Source organism: Ursus americanus, chromosome 18, assembly GCF_024610735.1.
Source record: "Ursus americanus isolate L20-20 chromosome 18, mUrsAme1.1.p, whole genome shotgun sequence".
In the NCBI taxonomy this organism is placed as follows: domain Eukaryota; kingdom Metazoa; phylum Chordata; class Mammalia; order Carnivora; family Ursidae; genus Ursus; species Ursus americanus.
This window is the reverse complement of record NC_142144.1, coordinates 34,623,165-34,645,881: the sequence shown is the minus strand read 5'-3', so window position 1 is coordinate 34,645,881 and position 22,717 is coordinate 34,623,165. Positions and strand designations below refer to the sequence as shown.

Here is a 22,717-nt window from a genome sequence, read left to right as displayed (position 1 = left end):
ACATTTTATTTCTCTTTTTCTTAGGTCACGGGACATCCTTTAATATTGACTGCAATATCTGTTCTTGTTTTGCTGGCAATTTGGTGTGTTCTACCCGCCTGTGCCTCAGTGAACACAGTTCAGAAGATGACCGTCGCACCTTCACAGGTAACCATGGCCACCCAGAACCTGTCCTTAGTGGCCATCATCCCTTTGTACCCATTTCCCTTCAAGTCAGCTTCTCTGGTCTTGCCGTAACTGCAAATGTACACGGTAAAATAAATACGTAATCTGAGAACAAGGTGCTTTCCCTCTCTCGATCTGTTTCTTCCTCTGTGAATTAAAGGCATTAAACTAAATGGTTTCCTAGGACCCTTCCAGCACTAATATTCTGAAATTCCATGGGTCAAAAAGAACAGGGCCAAGTGATAGGGACAGTTTGGGTTAAATGTAACTTTTCTACCTGCTAAAAAACGCCATCCACCCCTGCCATTATGTTATAAAATATATTTTCTGTGTTTGTGCTGTAATGTTTTTCTCATCACCTCCTTCCCTGTCCTGCCTTAGCTTACTGGTTCATTCTGTAGAGACCCTTATAAATAAAGCTATAGGCAGGAAAAGTAAAGAATGCTCCTTCCAATCTAGTGTATAAAATCTAGAAATTAGATGTCTAAAGTCTGACTTGGGGGATTTCTGGAAAGCCAAAGGTAATACCAAGAACAAGACAAAGACAAAGGTTGTAAACTCATCATGTAGGTTCCTTCCACTCTTCATCTCCGTACGGAAGGGGAAGAACAAGAAGGTAACTTGGGAAATTATTATAATTTTGAGACAAGCATTTTTATGAACGTCTCTGAGTCGTGTTTGGACTGGGACAATATCTGAGTCCCAAGAAATGTGGTCACTTTGTGGCCAGTAAAATCTCCTTAGGGTCTGCTAGCTAGACAGTCATTCCCTCAATTTATCCTGGTACATGAGAGGCTACACGCCACAGGTTAAAAAGGGTCCTGCTAGTTGTAAAGTTCATCTTCCAGAAACATTAGATATAAGTAAATAAGTAAATTAAATAAATAAATAAATAAATAAATAAGTAGTCTTCCACAAAAATCTTTAGTTTACTCTTCATCCCCAATGGTTTTATGGCTTCTTTAAGCAGAATGAATTGCTCTCATCAAAGCAGAGCAGATAAAGGATAATAGTAAGGATAACAACCACGATGACAATAAGGCATCAAGGTTGGTGCTCAGGGTAGATAGAGGATGGAGTGGGGTTAGTCCTGCCTTTACTTCCCCAGCAGCCTGCTGTGCACTTCTTATTTCTGATTTCCTTTTTATTTCCGGTGGGCTGGAGGTACAAGGTCATAAATCCCTAATCTGTTCTCCTCCCATCCCTCTCCATGTGTCATACTAACTCCTGGGAAAGAAGAATCAACTTGCTGCTACAGCAGCATGAAATGCGGTAAATTTAGGCGGCTACTTACCTGCCTCCTCGTTACCCAGAACCAAGGGTATTTCAGATCTGGAGCAAAGCAGATCCCAGTACATGGCAATGGACGGTGCTGTTGCTGTCAACAGCTGTAGCTGCTTCTCAAGAAAAGAGCGTCGCGTCTCACTGGCCTTTTCACTTACTGGAGCATGACCCAGCAGCATAAAGTGCAGGAATGTGAAGAAAGTCGTGTTCTTGATTGATTGCTCATAAACATTTTTAAGTCTCAAAATTACAATAATTTCCCAAGTTACTTTCTTGTTCTTTTGGTATTACCCTTTAACATTCCAGAAATCCCCCAAGCCAGACTTCAGACATCTAAATTCTAGATTGATACTCTAGGTTCGGAGGAGCATTGTTTACTTTTCCTACGTATAGCTGTGTTTATGTGGATCTCTACCCCTGGGATCTGGGTCTGGAAGCCCTCGGTCAGCCGGCAATAAATGGAACAAAGGAAAGCCATTATGCAGACAACCGGCTTTTCAGAGCCCTGCCACCTTTAAAAGCACTCTCAGAGATGGGAGGGATGCTGTTTTCCTGACTTAACTCAATTCTATTTTAACTTGAGAGCTTCGTGTTAATTAGGAAATGTGAGGGGCGGGGGAAAGTACAAGTACCCATCATTGAGTCTGTGTCCTCTCCACAGGTCTGCCCTGTAACTGTGCAGATCAGTTCGTCCCCGTGTGTGGGCAGAATGGACGCACTTACCCCAGTGCCTGCATTGCTCGCTGTGTGGGCCTCCAAGACCATCAGTTTGAGTTTGGATCATGCATCTCAAAGGATCCATGTAATCCTAATCCCTGCCCAAAAAACCAAAGGTAAATTAAATGGCTCCCTATCTTTTCTTTCTTTTTTTTTGTTTTTTCTTAAGTTTTTATTTTAATCACCTGGTCCTCATCACCTATTTCACCCGTCCCCCCACCCACCTCTCGTCTGGTAACCATCAGTTTGTTCTCTATAATTAAGAGTCTGTTTGTTGGTTTGTCTCTGTCTTTTTTGCCCAGTGTTTGTTTTGTTTCTTAAATTCCATGTCTGAGTGAAATCATACAATATTTGTCTTTCTCTCACTTATTTCACTTAGCATTATACTCTCTAGCTCCATCTATGTCGTTGCAAAGGGCAAGATTTTATTTTTTTTATGGCTGGATAATATTCCGTTGTGTATGTGTATGTATATATATACCACATCTTCTTTATCCATTCATCAGTTGATGGACACTGGGCTGCTTCCATATCTTGGCTATTGTAAGTAATGTTGCTATAAACATAGAGGTGCATGTATCCCTTTGAATGAGTGTTTTTGTATTTTTGGGGTAAATACCCAGTAGTGCTATTGCTGGATCATAGGGTAGTTCTATTTTTAACTTTTTGAGGAAGCTCCATACTGTTTTCCATAGTGACTGCACCAGTTTGCATTCCCACCAACAGTGCAAGAGGGTTCCTTTTTCTCCACATCCTCGCCAACACTGGTTGTTTCTTGTGTTGTTGATTTTAGCCATTTTGACAGGTATGAGGTGATATCTTATTGCAGTATTGATTTGCATTTCTCTGATGATGAGTGATGAGCATCTTTTCATGTGTGTATTGGCCATCTGGATGTCTTCTTTGGAGAAATGTCTGTTCATGTCTTCTATTTTTTAACTGAATTATTTGTTTTTTGAATGTTGAGTTTCATAAGTTCTTTACGTATTTTGGATACTAACCCTTTATCGGATATGTCATTAGCAAATATCTTCTCCTATTCTGTAGATTGCCTTTTAGTTTTGTTGATTGTTTCCTTTTCTGTGCAGAAGCTTTTTATTTTGATGTAGTCCAAATAATTTGTTTTTACTTTTATTTCCCTTGCCTCAGGGGACCCATCTAGAAAAAAGTTGCTACAGCCAATGTCAAAGAAATTACTGCCTGTGTTCTCTTCTAGGATTTTTATGGTTTCAGGCCTCACATTTAAGTCTTTAATCCATTTTTAATTTATTTTTGTGTATGGTATAAAAACATGGTCCAGTTTCTTTCTCTTGCATGTTGCTGTCCAAGTTTCCTAACACCATTTGTTGAAGAGACTGTCTTTTTCCCACTGGGTATTCTTTCCTGTGTTGTCAAAGATTAATTGACCATATAATTGTGGTTTACTTCTAGATTTTCTATTCATTGACCTATGTGTCTGTTTCTGTGCCAGTACTATATTATTTTTATTACTACAGCTTTGTAATATAACTTGAAGTCTAGAATTGTGATGCCTCCAGCTCTGCTTTGCTTTTTCAAGATTATTTTGGCTACTCAGGGTCTTTCGTGGTTCCATAAGCATTTTAGGATTATTTGTTCTAGTTCTGTGAAAAATACTGTTGGTATTTTGATAGGGATTACATTAAATGTGTAGATTGCTTTGGTTAATGTAGATATTTTAACAGTATTTGTTCTTCTAATCCATGAGCATGGAATGTCTTTCCATTTCTTTGTGTGATCTTTAATTTCTTTCATCAGTGTTTTATAGTTTCAGAGTATGGGTCTTTTACCTCTTTGGTTAGGTTTATTCCTAGATATCTTATTATTTTTGGTGTATTGTAAATGGGATTGTTTTCTTAATTTCTCATTCTGTTACTTCATTATTGGTGTATGGAAATGTAACGGATTTCTGTAAATTGATTTTGTATCCTTGGACTTTATTGATTTTGTGTGTCAGTTCTAGCAGTGTGTTGGCAGAGTCTTTCTCGTCTTCTATGTATAGCATCATGTCATCTGCAAATAGTGAAAGTTTTACTTCTTCCTTACTGATTTGGATGCCTTTTATTTCTTTTTGCTTCTGATTGTTGTGGCCAGGACTTCCAGTACAATGTTGAATAAAAGTGATGAGACTGGTCATCCTTGTCTTGTTCCTGACCTTAGGGGAAAGGCTCTCAGTTTTTCCCCATTGAGGATGATGTTAGCTGTGGGTTTTCCATATATGGCCATTACTATGTTGAGGTACGTTCCCTCTAAACCTTCGTTGAGGGTTTTTCTCATGAATGGATGTTGTACTTTGTCAAATGCTTTTTCTGCATCTGTTGAAATGATCACATGGTTCTTATCCTTTCTCTTGGTAATGTGATGTATCATGTTGGTTCATTTACAAATATTGAACCACCCTTGCAACCCAGGAATAAATCCCACTTAATCATGGTGTATGATTTTTTTAATGTATTGTTGGATTCGGTTTGCTAGTATTTCGTTGAGGGTTTTTGCATCTATGTTCATCACAGACATTGGCCTGTAGTTCTCTTTTCGTGATATCTTTATCTGATTTTGGTATCATGGTAGTGCTGACCTCATAGAATGAATTTGGACGTTTTCCTTCCTTATCTATTTTTTGGGATAGTTTGAGAAGAATAGGTATTAACTCCTCTTTACATGTTTGGTAGAATTCGCCTATGAAGCCATCTGGTCCTGGACTGTTGTTTGTTGGGAGTTTTTAAATTGCTGATTTAATTTCTTTGCCGGTGATCAGTCTGTTCAAATTTTCTGTTTCTTCCTGTTTCAGTTTTGGTAGGTATATGTTTCTGGGAATTTGTCCATTTCTTCTGGGTTGTCCAATTCGTTGGCGTATCATTTTTCATAATATTCTCATAAGGGTTTGTATTTCTGTGGTGTTTATTGTTATTCTCCTCTCTCACTTGTGATTTTATTTATTTGGGTCCTTTCCCTTTTTTTCTTCGTAAGTCTAGCTAGAAGTTTTTCAATTTGATTTATTTTTTTTTGAACTGTGAACTAGTTCCTGGTTTCATTGATCTGTTGTATTGGTTTTTGGTTTTTTGTTTATTTTAGTTTGTGTAACTTATTTCTGCTCTAATCCTTATTATTTCCTTCCTTCTGCTGGTTTTAGGTTTTATTTGCTCTTTTTTCTGGCTCCTTTAGGTGTAAGGTTAGGTTGTTTATTTGAGATTTTTCCTGCTTCTTGAGGTAGGCCTGTATTGCTATAAATGTCCCTCTTAGAACCGCTTTTACTGTATCCCAAAGGTTTTGGACCACTGTGTTTTCATTTTCATTTGTTCCCATATACTTTTTACTTTTTTCTTTTTTCTTTTATTTCTTGATTGACCCATTCATTTTTAGTAGCATGTTATTTAACCTCCATGCATTTTTTTATCTTTCCAGATTTTTCCTTGTGGTCAGCTTCTAGTTTCATAGCATTGGGTCAGAAAAGATGTATGGTATGACTTCAGTCTTTTTAAATTTGTTGAGGCTTGTTTTGTGGCCTGATATGTGATCTATTCTGGAGAATGTTCTGTCTGCACTTGAAAAGAATGTATTGTGCTGTTTTATGATGGAATGTTCTCAATGTATTTGTTAAATTCATCTGGTCCAGTGTGTCATCAAATCCCTTGTTTCCTTATTGGTTTTCTGTTTAAGTGATCTGTCTATTGATTTCAGTGGGGTGTTAAAGTCCCCTACTTTGTATTATTATCAATTAGTTCCTTTATGTTTGTTATTAACTATTATATGTATTTGGGTGCTTCCAAGTTGGGTGCATAAATATTTACAATTGTTATATCTTCTTGTTGGATTGTACGCTTTATTATTATATAGTGTTCTTCTTTGTCTCTTGTTACAGTCTTTGTTTTAAAATCTATTTTGTCCAATATAAGTATGGCTACTCTGGCTTTCTTTTGACATCCATTTGCATTTTAAATGTTTCTCTGTCCCCTCACATTGAATCTGCAGGTGTCCTTAGGTCTAAAACAAGTCCTTATAGGCAGCATATAGATGGGTTGTTTTCATATCCATTCTGTCAGCCTATGTCCTTTGATTGGAGCATTTAGTTTATTTACATGCAAAGTAATTATTGATAGATATGTACTTACTACCGTTTTATTACTTGTTTTGTGGTGCTTTCTGAAGATTTCCCTGATCCTTTCTTGTCTTTCTCTCTTTAATGGTTACCTGGTTTTCTTTAATGGTGTATTTAGATTTCTTTCTCTTTATTCTTTGCATATTTATTAGTTGTTTTGAATTGTGGTTACCATTAGGTTTGCATATAACATCATCTGAATATAGCAGTGTCTATTAAGTTGATGGTCATTTAAGTTTGAACTCACTCTTTACTCCTCTCCTCCCTGCATTTTAAGTATATAGTGTCATATATTACATCAGTTTATTTTGTGAGTTCTTTGATTTTTTAACAGAAGTACTCATTTTTTACTGCTTTTGTGTTTCCTGCCATCACACTGTCATTTTTGGTCTTTACACTCAAAGAATACGCTTTACTGTTTCTTGCAGGGCTGGTTTAGTGGTCATGAACTCCTTTAGTTTTTGTTTTTCTGGGAAGCTCAATCTCTCCTTCTATTCTGAATGATAGCCTTGCAGGATAGAGTATTCTTGGCTGCAGGTTTTTCCCATTCAGCACTTTGAATATATCATGCCACTCCTTTCTGGCCTGGAAAGTTTCTACTGAAAAATCCACTGATAGCCTTATGAGGTTTCTTTTGTATGTAACTGTCTTCTTTTGTCTTGTAGCCTTTAATATTTTTTTCTTTATCACTGTGTTTTGCCATTTTAATTTAGTATGTCTTGGTGTGGATCTGCTTTTATTGATTTTGTTGGGGGTTCTCTGTGCCTCCTGGATCTGGATATCTGTTTGCTTCCCCAGTTTAGAGAAAATTTCAGCTGTTATTTCTTCAAATAAATTCTCTCACCCCTTTTTCTCTCTTCTTCTTCTTCTGGGACTCCTATAACATGAATGTTATTATGTTTGATGGAGTCACTGAGTTCCCTAAGTCTTTTCTCATTTTGCATAATTCTCTTTTTTCTCTTTTGTTCAGGTTGATTACTTTCTATTACTCTATCTTCTAGTCATTAATTCATTCCTCTGCTTCTTCCAGCCTGCTGTTCATTCCATCAGGTGGGTTTTTCATTTCGTTTATTGAGCCCTTTATCTTTGCTATGTTGTTCCTTATCTCTGTGTTAAGTATTTCACTAATGTCCTCCACCCTTTTCTCAAGTCCAGTGAGTATCCATATCATCATTGCTTTAAATTCTCCATCAGCATATTACTCATATCTATTTTGCTTAGATCTCTGGCCATGGCCTTGTCCTATTCTTTCATTTGGAACAGATTTTTCTGTCTTCTCATTTTGTCTAAGTCTCTGTGTGTTAGGAAATTCAACTACATCCCCTGTTCTTGAGAGTAATGGCTGTATGAAGAAGTCCTGTAGTGCCCTGCAGAGTAGTGTCCCCTGCACTCCAGGGCATAGCACTTCCGGTAGTGTCTTCAGTGTGTGCAGTGTGTGCTCTGCTGTTGGGTCCTGGCTGCTTTATCCTTCAAGCCAGTTGTCTGCAGAGGGTGTCTGCTTGTTATGGACAGTGCTTGTTCCTGACCTGAATGTGGGGCATTTTAACTAGGTGTGCTCTGGTCTGTTTGTGAAATGAGACCTGTCACCACTGCTACCAGAACCTAAGCTCTACAGAACTCCCACATGGGGAGATGCAGTGTGAGCAGGGGTTTGGGCTAGTCTTCTGGAGGATGGGCCCTGCCACACTGGGACTCAGGCGGTTGTGACTGGAAGGGGCAGTTCTACCAGAACATGGTGGAGTGGGCCTTGGCGTAAGCAAGTAGAGAGCAGGCGTTGGTGCTGCGCTTGTTCCCGCAGGTGGCCCTGTGCTTATGCTGAGAGGCAGGGGAGGGAAGTAGCGCCTGCCATCTCCTTTTTTCCCTGGAGGGTCTCTCTGTGAACGCTGTCTCTCTGGGACACATTCTGAGATGAGCGAATAACCTCCCTACTGTGTGCCCCAGGTGCTCTTCAGATTGCTATTTCCACACTGTATGTCTGCGAGCTGTTTGCCCTGCCTTTTCCTCAAGAGCAGCCCCAATGTCCTCTGAGCTCTCCCAGAGCCAAGCATGCTGACCTTTAAAACTCCAGGCTGTAAGCCCCACTGGTTACAAGAACTCACGAAATTCAGGCCCTCTTGCTTTCCAAGCCAATTGCTCTGAGGATTTGTTTTCCCCATGCACTGCCCCGTGTGCTAGTTTGTCTCTCACCTTTCTTTGCAACTGTGGCTGCCTCCGCATCACAGGGGCCATGATCCACTCCCTCTCCCAAGCCATGTCTCTGCACTTCCTACCTTCTTCTCTACCTGCAGTTGTGGAGTTTGTTCTGCTAGTCTTCAGATCGATTTCCAGAGTATTTAGGATGGTTTGATAGTTATCCACTGTATTTGCAGGATGGGGTGAGCCTAGGACCCTCCTGCTCCTTACCCTCTTTCACAAACAGACCTGGCTCTATAGGCCAGGTTTAAAAGTGACATTCACCTCTGCTTCCAGCCACACTCCCCTGTCAGAACTCAATCATTTGGCCACAACTACTGCCAGGGAACTTGGGAAATATAATCTAGATGTGTGCCCAGGAAGAAAATTAAGTGAATTTAATGAACATCCAGCGAATGAACCACAATGCTTCACCTTTCTCATATTAAGAGAAATGTAAATTAAATTAAAACTACAACTATATAGCATTTTCCATCTACCAGATTGGCAAAGATAAAAAGTTTGATAACATGATGTAAGGACACAGGCACTCCCATACAAGAAGGGGGTTGGAGGGAGGGTTGGTACATCCTCTATGGAGGGCAGTTTGTCCAAGCCTATCAAAATCTTAAATGCACATACTCTTGACGCAGCATATATAAATGTTTATACTTACATAAAGGATCTCGGGAAGACTAAACAAGAAGTTGACCATAGCGGCCGTCTCTGGGAAAGGGGAAGGGCGGCTGGGACAGAAGAGTAGGAGGCAGACTTATTTTGCACTGTATATAATTTTCTATCTTTCCAGTTTCACCATGGGCTTGTGTTATCTGTTAAAAAAAAAATTGTTTGGGGCGCCTGGGTGGCACAGCGGTTAAGCGTCTGCCTTCGGCTCAGGGCGTGATCCCGGCGTTGTGGGATCGAGCCCCACATCAGGCTCCTCTGCTATGAGCCTGCTTCTTCCTCTTCCACTCCCTCTGTTTGTGTTTCCTCTCTCGCTGGCTGTCTCTATCTCTGTCGAATAAATAAAGAAAATCTTTAAAAAAAAAATAATTGTTTAAAAAATACGAAGCTGTGTTCATTCATCTCCTGATGTACCAGCCATCTTTCTAAACACTAGGACGCAGCACTAAGCAAGACAGAGTCCCTGCCCTGATCATGTTTAATTTAGCCCCCAGATTCTCAACTTTCCAACTGATCTTATTTCTCTATACTCAAATTGATAGTTTTTCCTTCCAAAATTGCTGAATGTCTCCTGATATTCTTGGTTCTTATCCCTGCTGTATTAATAGATAATGAAGTTCTAAATATTCTTTTCCATTATTTTTTTTCAAATGTCTTAAATTTCAAGAAAACCATAACTACATGCATTCTAATTTTCAATCCTGTCAGAAAAGGGACCACAGGTAGTAGTAGTGATGGTGGTGGTCATTTCAGAGCAGCAGGCTTATCCCTAAAGAGAGTAGAGGTCATTTCCTTTGAAATTAAAATAATGCTAGCTGCTATATTCTTCTCCTTTTATTTTACAGACTAACATTTGTGTATCCTGTTATTTCAAATGCCCAGTGAAAGCTCAACATTTTAATAGGTCTCCTTATAGAAAGTTATAAATGCCCAATGTAGAAATGGAAGAGCAGAAAAGTCTAAAGAAGAGCTATCATCCCCAACCCTCCAAGGAAGTTCAGGAATTGAGAATGAGGCAAGGTCCTGATGCTACTAGGAAAACCCAGCTTCGTGGGGTGGCATTCTTTTTGTGATTCGCGACCAGCCAGTGGCAGGTCCTCAGCCTGTAAGCACAGAAGCCTGAATTTTCAGTGCGTACTGTGAAGCCTTCTCCTACGACAGACTCGTATTACCCAAGCTGGAAATTAAACCCCAGAAAATGCTTCATTTATTATTAACTAAAAGGCCTCTAGCGTCAGACCCCAACCCACCCGATGGGCCTCATATCCTGCCACTTCTATCCCTGTGACCTTGGCTTCTGCCCTCGGGTCACCTCCCTTTGCCCCAGCACTGTAGTTGTACCACACCTTTGCTCTTGCTGCTCCCTCAGCCTGGCAGGCCCACGCAGCCCTCCTTATCCCCCAGGTGGCAGCCAGGACGCCACCTGCTCCTGTTGCTTTCTCCAGGCTCCCAAATCAGAATGACTCATTCCCAAGGGCATTTTGTGTGTAACTTGCTCGCTCACTTCTTTGCATGCTTGACTCTCCCACTCTGCATAAGCTCTTGGGGACAGGGACTGTTTCTGATTTCTCTCTTGCTTTTTCCTCAACCTCTAGTGCTTTGTCAGTGCCTTACTGGCCCCATCATTGCCCCTCCCAGCATTGGCTGATGGTGCTGCATTTGTGTTTTCCAGATGCATACCCAAACCACAAGTCTGCCTGACAACTTTTGATAAATTTGGATGTAGCCAATATGAGTGTTTGCCAAGACAGCTCACCTGTGACCAGGTTCGCGATCCTGTTTGTGACACAAACCACATGGAACACGGCAATCTCTGCACTTTGTACCAGAGGGGGCAAAGCCTCTTATACAAAGGCCCTTGCCAGGTACAGTTGTTTGGCTGACAAACCCAAGTATAAAATCAGTTTATGGTCTTTTACAGATGAAGCAGCAGTGAGACCACTTGGGGGTCTTCTGTGAATCCTATCAAATCTGGAGAAATAAGATGAGCCATCCCAAGACTGGTTTTTTCCTCCTAACTCAGGAGGGCCCTCCTGCTAGTGTTGGTACCTTTGTGCATCTAGTGGACAAGCAAGTACGGAGTGGCCTCCTGCTGCCCACCGTTAGGAAAATAATATAAAGTTACACACCCCTGGGGTGTGTCAGTACCGTTTTCACTTCCCCTTCCCCTTCTGCCCTCATTAGCAAACGGCCCAGGAAGAATGCGAGTTAAAACCACCAAGACAAGAGTCCTTTCCCATTCTTTCCACCGAAGTCCCACTCCTAGAAGAGTGAGTGAAAATTTCTCGAAGACTTAATGTCTTTTTACATCAGTATATCTCTTAGCCTATTACGGTTCGTGTCAAAAACATACCCCCAAGGACAACCCCACACGCGCCACTGCAGGGCCCCCACCCACAGCCAGCTAACACCTGACATAATTGCTTCTCACTTCCTGGTCTTCACTGGCAGGAGAGTGCCTTCGGCATGTCTCCTAGGTCTGCTTTCCCTCAAAGCTTGTGTTCCAAGTGCACTGATACTGTCTACTCTGAATTCCCAGTCTTCTCTTCCTATTTGTTCCCTCTTACTGGCTACAAGTTTTGTCTTACTTATCCTAACCTACCTGATGGGTCCAGAGTCTCCGCCCCACTGATGTCTCCACTCTTCCCTCTACCTATCCCTACCCAGCACGAAATGATAAGCCTTCTGAATTTGCGTGGAGATTGATCTTGTTTTCATCAAGCAGCTAGGTACTTCTGGAATGATAGAAGTCTGGGGTGGAGGGGGGCAGTATCTCATTTCAGTTCACATGCAATGAGCACCCAAGTCCCAGAGAGGCTCAGCAAAGTAATCGTTTCAATTCATCTTGGGACAGCCCTATTGACCTCACCCCCAACCCAAAGTTTAGCCGACCTTAGGAGCTTAATTAAGAGGGTCCGGGAATTTATACCTGTGTCTTTTTTCCCTTTCTGTTCTGTACTCTTGGTTACAAAAAGTGTGCCATAGAGGTTTATAGGCTAAATGTGCTTTGTTTGTCGTCAGCCCTTCTGCAGAGCCACAGAGCCCATCTGCGGGCACAACGGGGAGACCTACAGTAGTGTGTGTGCTGCTTACTCAGACCGCGTGGCGGTTGATTACTACGGGCCCTGCCAGGCTGTCGGGGTCCTCTCAGAGTACAGTTCTGTCACCGAGTGTGCTGCGGTGAAGTGTCCTTCACTCTCTGCAACCGAGTGCAAGCCCATCGTCCCACCGGGTAGGCCAGCGGTATTTGGGGTGGGATTGGAAAGACTTCCTAAACCACCTCCAGGGAGTGAGTCACTCGGAAAGAGAGCTGACTCATTTACTTAAATTTTTCAAAAAGTCTTGGCTTGGGGTGCCTGGGTGGCTCCGTTGGGTAAGCATCCAACTCTTGATTTTGGCTCAGGTCAGGATCTCGGGGTCGTGAGATTGAGCCCTGCATTGGGCTCCCTGCAACCGCAGAGTCGGCTTGAGATTCTCTCTGTCCTTCTCCCTCTGCCCTTCCCCTGCTCATGATCTCTCTTTCTCTCTTTCTAAATAAATAAATAAAATCTTAAAAAAAAAAGTTTTGGCTCTACCTGATGCCGATTAGATGTATCACTGCAGGTCCACCTTAAAAAACGGTAGACATCATCCCGTCCGTTGGATTTAAAACAATATAGCAGGGGTGCCTGGCTGGCTCGGTCAAAAGAGCATGCAACTCTTGATCTCAGATTTGTGAGTCTGAGCCCCACATTGGGTGTAGAGATTACTTAAAAATAAATCAACTGAAATAAATAAATAGAACAATATGGCAAACTTTTTCAGGCAAAATCCCACCAAACACCAATATATAAATATTTAAAGCAGTATTTCATTATTAAAATTATGGTTATTTGTTCAAATGCATAAAGTTTACTCACTATAAAGTTAATATACAAAGAACTAGTAGTTAATGAATAAAGAATAAGTAATTAATGAATAATGGAAGTACTTTTGAGGAACACAAACATTTGAAATTGAGAGAAACAAGATAGTGGTCTTAGACTGGCCTTACCATCTAGTTGTATATAATTAAGAAAGGTTTATTTCATACAGTTATAAGTAGTAACAATTTTTTTTAAGAATTTATTTATTTATTTGACAGAGAGTACAAGCAGGGGGAGCGGCAGGGAGAGGGAGAAGCAGGCTCCCCCTGAGCAGAGAGCCCAACATGGGCTCGATCCCAGGACCCTGGGATCATGAATTGAGCTGAAGGCAGATGACGAACCAACTGAACCATCCAGGCGCCCCAGTAGTAACAGTTTTCTTAAACTACTTACCTTAGAGTGCTGTACTTTTCAGTCAGACAGAGGTAGCAGAAAGGACTTTATCCCGTGTCTGCACGGAACAGCTTAATCTGGAGTCTGACAAGTTCATTCCTCCATCCCTGGATTCATCAAATGTTCCTTGAGCTTCTGCTGTGTGCCAGAGACTCATCTAGGCACTGGGGCATAGCAGTGAACAAAACAAAGCCTCTTTACTGGAGACCATGTTCTCATATTTTGTTATCATTTTTTAAGAGCTTAAATATTATTTTTAAAATGAAATTTGAATCAAACACTCATGGGATCCCTAAAACATCTGCTCCTTGTTTTGCAGACAGGAAATTACAGGCCCAGGAAAGCACTTGTCTAGGATCACAGTGAGTTTTGAGGCAGGGCAGGGTCCAGGCCCCACATCTCTTGAAAGGCAAGCTCTCTCTGCTGTCTTATACCATCACGTGTCACCCTGAAAAGTGCCGAAGGATGAAAGCAAAGGGGCGCCTGGGTGGCTCAGTTGGTTGGGCGTCTGCCTTCAGCTTAGGGCATGATCCCGGGGTCCTGGGATCGAGCCCTGCATCCAGCTCCCTGCTCGGCGGGGAGCCTGCTTCTCCCTCTCCCTCTGCCGTTCCCCCACCCCCAACCCTTTGCTCTCTGGCTCTCTTTCTATCAAATAAATAAATAAAATCTTAAAAAAAAAAAAAAGGATGAAAGCAGGGGTCGAGGAAGGATTTGAGTAAATGTATAGATAATAAGATCCCAGTTGGTCAGGGAACATACCTAAAAGTACGGTCATCAGGAAGGACAGCTAGAACTCTCCTAGCACAAAAAGAAGGGTTGGTATTTCACTGACTATTTTGAATTCTCATTTTCTAATTCTGAACACACATAAAACGGTTTCTCTTATACAGGTGCTTGTTGCCCATTATGTGCTGGAATGTTAAGAGTTTTATTTGACAAAGAAAAACTGGATACTATTGCAAAGGTAAATTGCTTTACGTGCCGGGTACTGTTGAAACCTTATTGATAAACCTCTCAGTAATCCCACAGAGTAGAATGTGTTGTCCCATTTATAGAGGAAGAAAGTATTTCACAGAAAAGCAACTTGCCCAACTTGTATAGCTCATAACTAGTAGAACTAGGGTTTGAGCTCAGGCTGGCTGGAACCCCATCTTGTGCTCCTTTCCTCTACACCCTGGCTGTTTAGTGACCTTGCTCTGCACAACATAGCCTGAGCCTACCTTAGAAAAGTTCCCCTGCTTGCATAGTATGTGGTTAGGGCTGGAGGCAGAACCAAGCAGCCAGAGACCAGTAGACACCTGGATGGTTTCAAGGCTGCCCGCCCTCACAGTCCCCATTCCTCCTGCGGGGGTGCTTCCAGAGCCTGCCACCTTCCCGTGGCCGCTTTGCCCCTTTCCCTTTAACGTACCATCACTTCCGCTCCACTTCTGTGGCCACAGGGTTCCAGAAGTGTAGCCAACACCTGCCACTAACTAGAAAATTATCCTCATTTGGATTCAAACACCTGTATTTTTATAGGAAGACTTTAATCATTTTCCTGTGGCTCCCAACTCAGAGCAGTCCCTTACAAGGGAGTGGGGGGCTTCAGGTGAGTGTTTATCTTGGCTACAAAGCTCAGCAGTCAGACAAAAGCCCTTTGGAAAGATTCTGGAGATTCAAAATTCACCCAGCAGGGCCCCTTTTGGGGCCCCGCACTTACGGGTTCCAGTAGACAAGATAGCAAGGTAGCCTAGGCAGTAATAAGGAATTCCTCTTTTATTCAGGTAATGGAATTTTTTTTCTCTTCCCAGGTAACAAACAAAAAGCCAATAACAGTTCTGGAAATACTTCAGAAAATCCGCATGCACGTATCTGTCCCGCAGTGTGACGTATTTGGATACTTCAGCATTGAATCCGAAATTGTGATCCTGATCATTCCTGTCGATCATTATCCAAAAGCTTTGCAGGTGGGGTTCAGCACACCTTGTGCAGCCTTCTTGTTTGGAGGACTTAGGAGGGGGTAGGAAAGGGGGGCATTTGGAAAGTTAGGTAGGGCAGGAGGGAGAAAAGCCGTCTCGGAAGGACAGAGCTGTACCTACCAGGTGAGCATTTTCCAGGTGACTGAGGCCGGGCACACATCTGACAGCAGACTGTGAAGGAGTGGGGGAGCGGAGAGGCTGAGAGCTCGCTCAGAGTATGCAGACATGGAGGGCATCTGCTTACATACAGATGAGGCAGCTGAGGCCCAGGGAGGGAAGGGGCTGATACAGGTCATGCAGTGACACAGCCGGAGTAGACACCTGTCCCCTTGGGGCTGTGCTCCCACTGGAGAGGAGAAGCCCACTGGGACTGGTCTTACGGACCCCATTTTTCTTCCTCATACTCTAGAGGTGAGCCTCACTCCTGTGGGCCCAAGTGTCCGCATCAAAACAGTGAGGGCTCAAGTGAAGGGAGTGAATACAAGAGGTTTGTAAACTGCCACAGTCAGGAAGCTGAGTAAAGCCCCATTGCTCTCCTGTGGGGTGGGTTAGGAAGCACTGAAAGTCCATTGCCTGTGACTTTGTCTAACCGTGGGTGGTAATGTCTAAACGTGGCTAAGTGGTAAGGGCAGTGGCATTGTGCTTCATTGCTTTTCTGATTTAATTTCCATTGATGCTGTTACTATTGGTGTAATAAAGTAAGACTATATTAAAGTGTGACTTTGGCTAGGAAAAGGACAGAGAAAGCGCATTCTCTGTTGGAATATATGTGGATTGTATCTGACTTGAGCTTTTCAAAAACAGGTTCTGTGGTTGTAGATTTTAAAAATCTGATTCTCCTCTCCCAGATTGAGGCCTGCAATAAAGAAGCAGAGAAGATTGAATCCCTCATCAACTCCGACAGCCCCACTCTGGCGTCCCACGTCCCTCTGTCTGCCCTCATCATTTCCCAGGTACAGGTCTCGAGCAGTGTGCCATCAGCCGGCATCGAGGTCAGAGCCCCGTGCCCCTTCTGCCTCATCCTCCTCAGCCTGGGCCCTGCCTTGTACGTGGTCTGGACACATAACTGACCGCCCGTGAAAAGTGCAAAATGTTCCTCCATCGAGTTTTTCTACATTGTGAAAGACATGCAGGACTCCTGGTTTGTGATTGAATAGTAGCCAAGGAAAAGCACTTGTCACCTCTGTTCACCATACAGTATTTTTTTTTAATCTGCCAATATTAGGGTTTTTGTTTTGTTCTTACAAATGTTAAAGTATGTTCTTCCAAATACTAATGAAAAGAGGATGTCTTCTTTTGGTGGATCACTGCCTTACAGTTTATACTTTGCTCATCAGATGGGTCCCCCCCACTGTAAAACAAATTTGGTATCATTGATAAGTGAGATGATCACTTTTTAGAAAGGTAACTCACTTTACTATAAGCTTCATACCCAGAAACTTCATTTCAGAGTTCCTTTAAGTATTAAGGGTGCTCCTAGTGTGTGTGTGTGTGTGTTTACAGATAATTACCTACTCTATCTAGAAACTAGGGGTCACCGTGAAGAGCCTGCTATTACAGTGTGAAAGATAATGCGTGTTTGGAATTATCATGTAAATCATCAGGCAAATTTAATTACAGAAATTTAATTCAGGAACCCATCTATTGTGTTCAGCAAAGCCAGCTAAGGAAATGGCATTTACGAGATACATTATAAGCAATAGGCTCAGTGGTTACTAATGTGTGTATGACTTTTATGAAAGGGAGAAGTTATATCACATCAAAGCATATTGTATTATGTATTTTTATATTAACCAGATGTATATTCTTCGGTATTCATCCGAGTTAAACTTAGAATTTTTAAATATCAATCTTTAAACCAATTGCTGCTACTTATATACTTGCCAAAAAGTGAAATAATTAGTAGTTCATGTAAATAATACATGATATTTCTATTTTATTATGAAGAAGGTAAATAGCCATATTTGTAAAATGACAATCATGTGTGTTAACCCAGTACTTTCCGTTCATGAAGACACATTGCTTTTTGTGATATGCACAGTGTGGATAAGTGTTCTGTCTGACTTTCTTTTTTGATATAGAATTATAAAGAATTGTGGTTTATATATTTAAAAATGTCAATCTAAGTATTAAAGTGTTTGCATGTTGTCTAAGCAATTGAATACTTTGAATGTGTTTCAGTTTGAAATAAGCTATTCAGTGTAATGCTTCTTGTTTGTATGCACCTAAACTTAGATGTTACATGAAGTATTTTTTTCAGTATTATATGTACCCTTTGAAATATATAAGGATATGCTCATTATACCAAAATATTGTTTAAAAGTGGGCACTTAAAGCTTTCAGAATATCTCAGTGCTGATGTAGCATGTTTGTTGCAATTGCTTTTTCTATATAAATGTCTTCAATGCAATATACTGGAAAGCTTTTCTATTTTAATAAAAATAATTTTATATGATTATGTGTACTTCCAAACAGTGTGGACATTTAAAATGAAACCACTGACCACTCTTGGCTAAGCTATGTCCTTTGCTCTGGAAGGAGAAATTATGGGAGTTTTATTTTTCCAAGCCAAGGGCCCTGGGAAAGCTGATCCCGGGAACGGAGCTGGTCAGCCCAGACCGAGGCTTGACCAGAGGGCATCCTATGGCAGGAACTCAAGTACAAAGACCCTAGCTTTAGGCCCGCCAAGACCCAGGAACAGACTAGGCAGTCCTACTCCCCACGGCCTTGGGCCCAATGTTGCAGCTCCAGGGTACATCACGAGGCAGAGAGAACTTGGCTATGGAGACAAAGGGCCTATTGATTAGAGCCCGAGATGATCTATCAATCAGCTGAGGCTAAGACCCCAAACCTCCATGGCTGACAACAACAGAGGCTCACATTTTATTTCCATCACGTGTTTACTGTGGGTTAGCTGCACTTCTGCGTTACACCATCTTCACTCCAGGACCCCTTCCAGTGTCCTCACAAAGTGGGAGGAAAGAGGCTAGGGCTCTGAGGGAGCTACTCACAGCTTGCTCTTGGGCTGCTGGCCTTAGCATGGTCGACAGCACAGGTGCTGCTAAGGCCCAGGCTGATGACGGACGCCTGCCCAGTTCCTGGAGAGGCTGCTGAGCTCACCACTTCCACCACCACAGATTCATATCCAGCTGTGGCGGATTCCTGTGCAGGAACTAGGAGACCCACTGGTGTTTTACCTGGAGGCATGGCTGACTGACTTGATCTTAGCCCAGACCAAGTCATGATCCTGAAAATGGAGTGGATGAGCCAGGTCCTGCTGACAGTGGACATAGTTAACTCTGGAGATTTAGCTGAAATCACCATCTTCAATCAGCCCTGTGTACAAAATCAGGTGGAGAGCATACACCTGAGCCCGGCATGGTGGCACCAAGAACAACATGCTGGGGGTATGTGTGTGCACAGAGGAAAGACCACGTGAGGACAAAGCAAGATGGTAGCCATCTGCAAGCTAAGGAGAGAGACCTCAGAAGAAACCAATCCTGCTGACACCTTGATCTTGGACTTCCGGCCTTCAGATCTTTGAGAAAATAATAACTGTTATTTAAACCAAAAAACAACAACAACAAAAGGAGGAGGGGAAGAGACAGAACCACAGCTGTCCCTTAGGCCTCTGCCTAGAAGTGACTCTGTTATTTCTGCTGACATCTTACTGGCCCAAGTAAGCCACATGGCCACTCCTGAGTTCAAAAGGTAGGGAGATATAATATTCTGGGGTGGGTATGTGTGTTGGGGGGAGGCGACAAGGATGGAGCTGGGGGAGGGACCATGAGTATTTGAAACAATAATAAGTCTACTATGGAAGTTGTTTCTCATCAGGATAGCCAGGACTGACTAAAACTTTTTATTAGAAAATTAGTAGACGTTTCATGTTCTGAGAAGGAACTAGAGAAATGAGAGAGGTGCTTGGGTTTGGGAGAAAGAGAATATTAAGGGAGGGAAAGATCCAGAGGTTGCTCCTGCTCTCATGACACAAATCATGAGAACTCTGAAGACAGGGGCAAAGCAAGGCCAGGTCAGGTCCGTTTGGGGAGGTCATGCTCCTCACTTGCACACTGCTGTGATAAGCACACCCAGCCTGCCCTGTGTATGACTGTCGGTGGCTTTGCAGCAGCAGTGCCGGATGGAGCCCCTGCTGCTTAGCTCTCCAGCATTCTGCCTAAGGCCCAGTGTGTTGTGCTGGTAGAGGCCTTGAATTAGGATTCTGTAGGAGAAAACTGGGGCTGTGGGGGGAGAAAGACAAGGTTCCTGTGCCCCAATAATTTTAGCAGGGAGGACCTGGAAGTTCAGGAGGACACGGTTCTGTAGGAGGACAATTTAGAAGGTGAGATAACCACGTGAAAAATAGTTCCCAGAGAAAGATCCAGAGGCTCCTATGGCCATAGGTAATGAAACCAAGATACTAGAAAAACAAATGAAATTGCTCCCTGTCCAGTCTACAGAAAGTAATTGGGCAGGAATGGACCCCAAGAGAGTCATACGCCCACCTCTGTGGCAGAGAAGGAAAGGCAGGGGAGCTCCGGTCCCACCTCAACCTGATGGAACGGATTTCTCTCAGGAAATAACCCTTTTCCTAGAAGAGGCCTTCTGCCAGATGTGTCCCCTGGGAAGTGTGCATCTCTCTAACAGGCCATTTTAGCCCCCAAACCAGTTTAACCTGGGAGCACACAGGAATGCCTCGCCCTCGGGCTGGGCACACACCTGGAGGTGTTACACCTGTCAGTCACCAGAGCCCTGTAACAACCACGGGAGTGCTCTGAAGGCTGACCTACTGAGAAAGGGAATTACCCAAAGTGACTAATAATATGTTTGTTATACCAAGAGCAAAAATGGGAACAAAGAGGAGAGTCTGTGATGAGTGCAGGAAATTGAAATCCATTAGTGCAAAAAGAAAGAGGCCAGCTCAAGGAAGATTCTCCTTGCTTCCTGGATGCCTCGCTTCGGAACCAGCTCTATCAGGGAGCTTCCTGGGGCTCCAGGACAGAGGACCCGGGCTTAAGGCTTGTCATTGGATGACACTGAATGGTTGATCTCCCCCAGGTCACCATTCTTCTGTAGCACACGGACAGCACAGGTATGTCACTCACGCCACCACCTCCTCATTTTGTGTCCGTGGTAGATCTCAGCTGTGTCATGGTTTCCTGGTGGTTGTCTCAGCTCTAAGCTGAGCTTCAAGCACAGCATTCTGAGCAAGAAGAAAGACAAGAGTCACAAGTGCCTTTCCTTTCGCTGCCAGTGCCTCTTATGAGTAAGAAAACTATCTCTCAGAAATCCCTCAGCAGTTGTCCCTTGTGCTTCCTGGGTCAGGATCAGGTGGTATTCCTGGCCCTAGACGACCAGCCCCGGGGAGCAGCATGACTATAGCTAGCTAGTCAGGGTCTGTACACTCGGCTGCCAAAGCCGAGTCAAAGTCCAGGAAGGCAAGTAGGAAGGCAAAGGCCACCAACAGCATTTGCCTCAAGATAAAACGAGTTTTTGGCAGGCTCAGCCTGTTAGGGTGTAAACACAAAAACAGTTTTACTTTTCTAGGAACTGCCCTTAGCTGTGCTAGGAGGACCCCTGTCTGCAGCTAGGCGGTAGAACCCTGCATCAGCATCATCTGCGTGCATATCGTCAGTATCACCTCCAGTTATCCAAACAGCCTCATTTCATTTCTCAGGCCTCTTCCGGGGTTAGTTTAAAACTTCAATCCCACATCCAACACAAAGGCCTCTCTGGCCTCCTCCAGCCTAGGCTCACTTCTCAGTGAACTGGTGAGCTTGGCATGGTGTCACTATTGGCATCAGTCACAGTCACTAGGACATCTTTACTACAAGCTTTGGGACATTCGTTTCTGGTAAGAAGGTTTGTCAACTAAGATCTCCTGAGTGGCACAGCCGTTAGTTATGGTTTGCCTATACAAGACAGGAGTAGGTAATCTCATTGTAGTCTGTACAGTTATGGTCTGTACACTGTCTAGTGTGCCTTGGGAGGGGTTAGGAGGAGGAGAGAAAGGAGAAGACAGCAGGCTTCTTAGAGAGGGTTTGATTTGAGTTGGGCCTGAGAGAAATAGGAAGGCTTTGCCAGATGACTTTAGGAGATGCATTTTCAGTAAAAGGTACAGTTTTTTTGGTTTTTTTTTTAAGATTTTATTTATTTATTCAACAGAGATAGAGACAGCCAGCGAGAGAGGGAACACAAGCAGGGGGAGTGGGAGAGGAAAAAGCAGGCTCGTAGCGGAGGAGCCTGATGTGGGGCTCGATCCCATAACGCCGGGATCACGCCCTGAGCCGAAGGCAGACGCTTAACTGCTGTGCCACCCAGGCGCCCCAAAAGGTACAGTTTGAACAAAAGTACAGAAGCTTTGGGTGGGTCCCAGTGACAGAAGAGGGAGCTGACAAGTTAGGAAGGGGAGGTATCAGGCAGATCAGATGTGCTGGCCTTGATGTTAGGCCAGCATGGCATCCAGAGCCTCTGCCCTTGCCGTCTTGGTTCTTCTCACTGACCTGGATAGCTCTGGTGTGCATCAAACTTCAGTGTCAAGAGACCTTTGATTGGAGATCATCCGCTGATCTCGTTATCAAGCTGTGCTTCCTCTCCCTCCGTCCTGTGAACATCCTGGACTCTACTGAGGAGACATTGACTGAGCCAGGTGCCAGGCTTCCCCTGGACCTGGCCTCCATTCTCGGGGTTTAGCCTCAGCCTGTTTCAATTCCACCATGGGAAGAAAGTTAAGCCTGCCAACAATGCTAATGGCCTTGACACAAAATCCATAGAAGACATTTTATTTTCCTTCATTTGGTTTAATGGTTTTCCCTCAGCCCTAGGCTGGTGGGAGTCAAATCCCCACACCCACACAGAGGCTGCTGTATTTCTCAAAGGGATGGGAGGCCCTGCTCCAGAATACTCCTCTCCCCCTGCCTGTTAGCTGTGGAAGAGGCCTGAGTTGTGAGCCCTGCCAGCTGAGGGGAAGGGACAGCAGAGGCATCATTCCTAGGGAAATTCCTTTCCCCAAAACAGCAATCTTGGAGCTGGAGGGTGGATTTCCACTTTGTACATAGAGGGAAACAGTCCCAGAGAGCAGAAGTACTGTCCCAGGGTCGTGCAGCCAAGTCAGGGCAAAGCCAAGGCCTGAGGCCAGGTCTGGGCTTTCCCTGGCACAAGGCAACGGCGCAGGATTTGTGCTGCTCAGGGATGGAGCCAGCCATGAGGGAGAGCTCCACGAGGGTGGACACCAGGGGGTGGGCAGAGTGAACTAGGTTCAATGTCAGGTCAGACTGACAAGGCAGGCACACTAGGTGGGGTCTGATAAACAAGTCCAAAGA

General features: G+C 43.4%; 1 protein-coding gene across 1 annotated transcript in view; it reads left to right on the top strand.

Moving 5' to 3' along the window:
• Nucleotides 1-17,851, top strand: part of RECK (reversion inducing cysteine rich protein with kazal motifs) — a 67,360-nt gene extending 49,509 nt beyond the window's left edge. The window contains exons 15-21 of the mRNA XM_045780345.2: nucleotides 25-147; nucleotides 2,111-2,282; nucleotides 10,812-11,004; nucleotides 12,161-12,371; nucleotides 14,328-14,401; nucleotides 15,228-15,383; nucleotides 16,244-17,851. Coding sequence (XP_045636301.2) covers nucleotides 25-147; nucleotides 2,111-2,282; nucleotides 10,812-11,004; nucleotides 12,161-12,371; nucleotides 14,328-14,401; nucleotides 15,228-15,383; nucleotides 16,244-16,465 — 1,151 coding nt within the window. The 3' untranslated portion in view covers nucleotides 16,466-17,851. The remainder of the gene's footprint in view (nucleotides 1-24; nucleotides 148-2,110; nucleotides 2,283-10,811; nucleotides 11,005-12,160; nucleotides 12,372-14,327; nucleotides 14,402-15,227; nucleotides 15,384-16,243) is intronic.
• The last annotated feature ends 4,866 nt before the right edge of the window (nucleotides 17,852-22,717 follow it).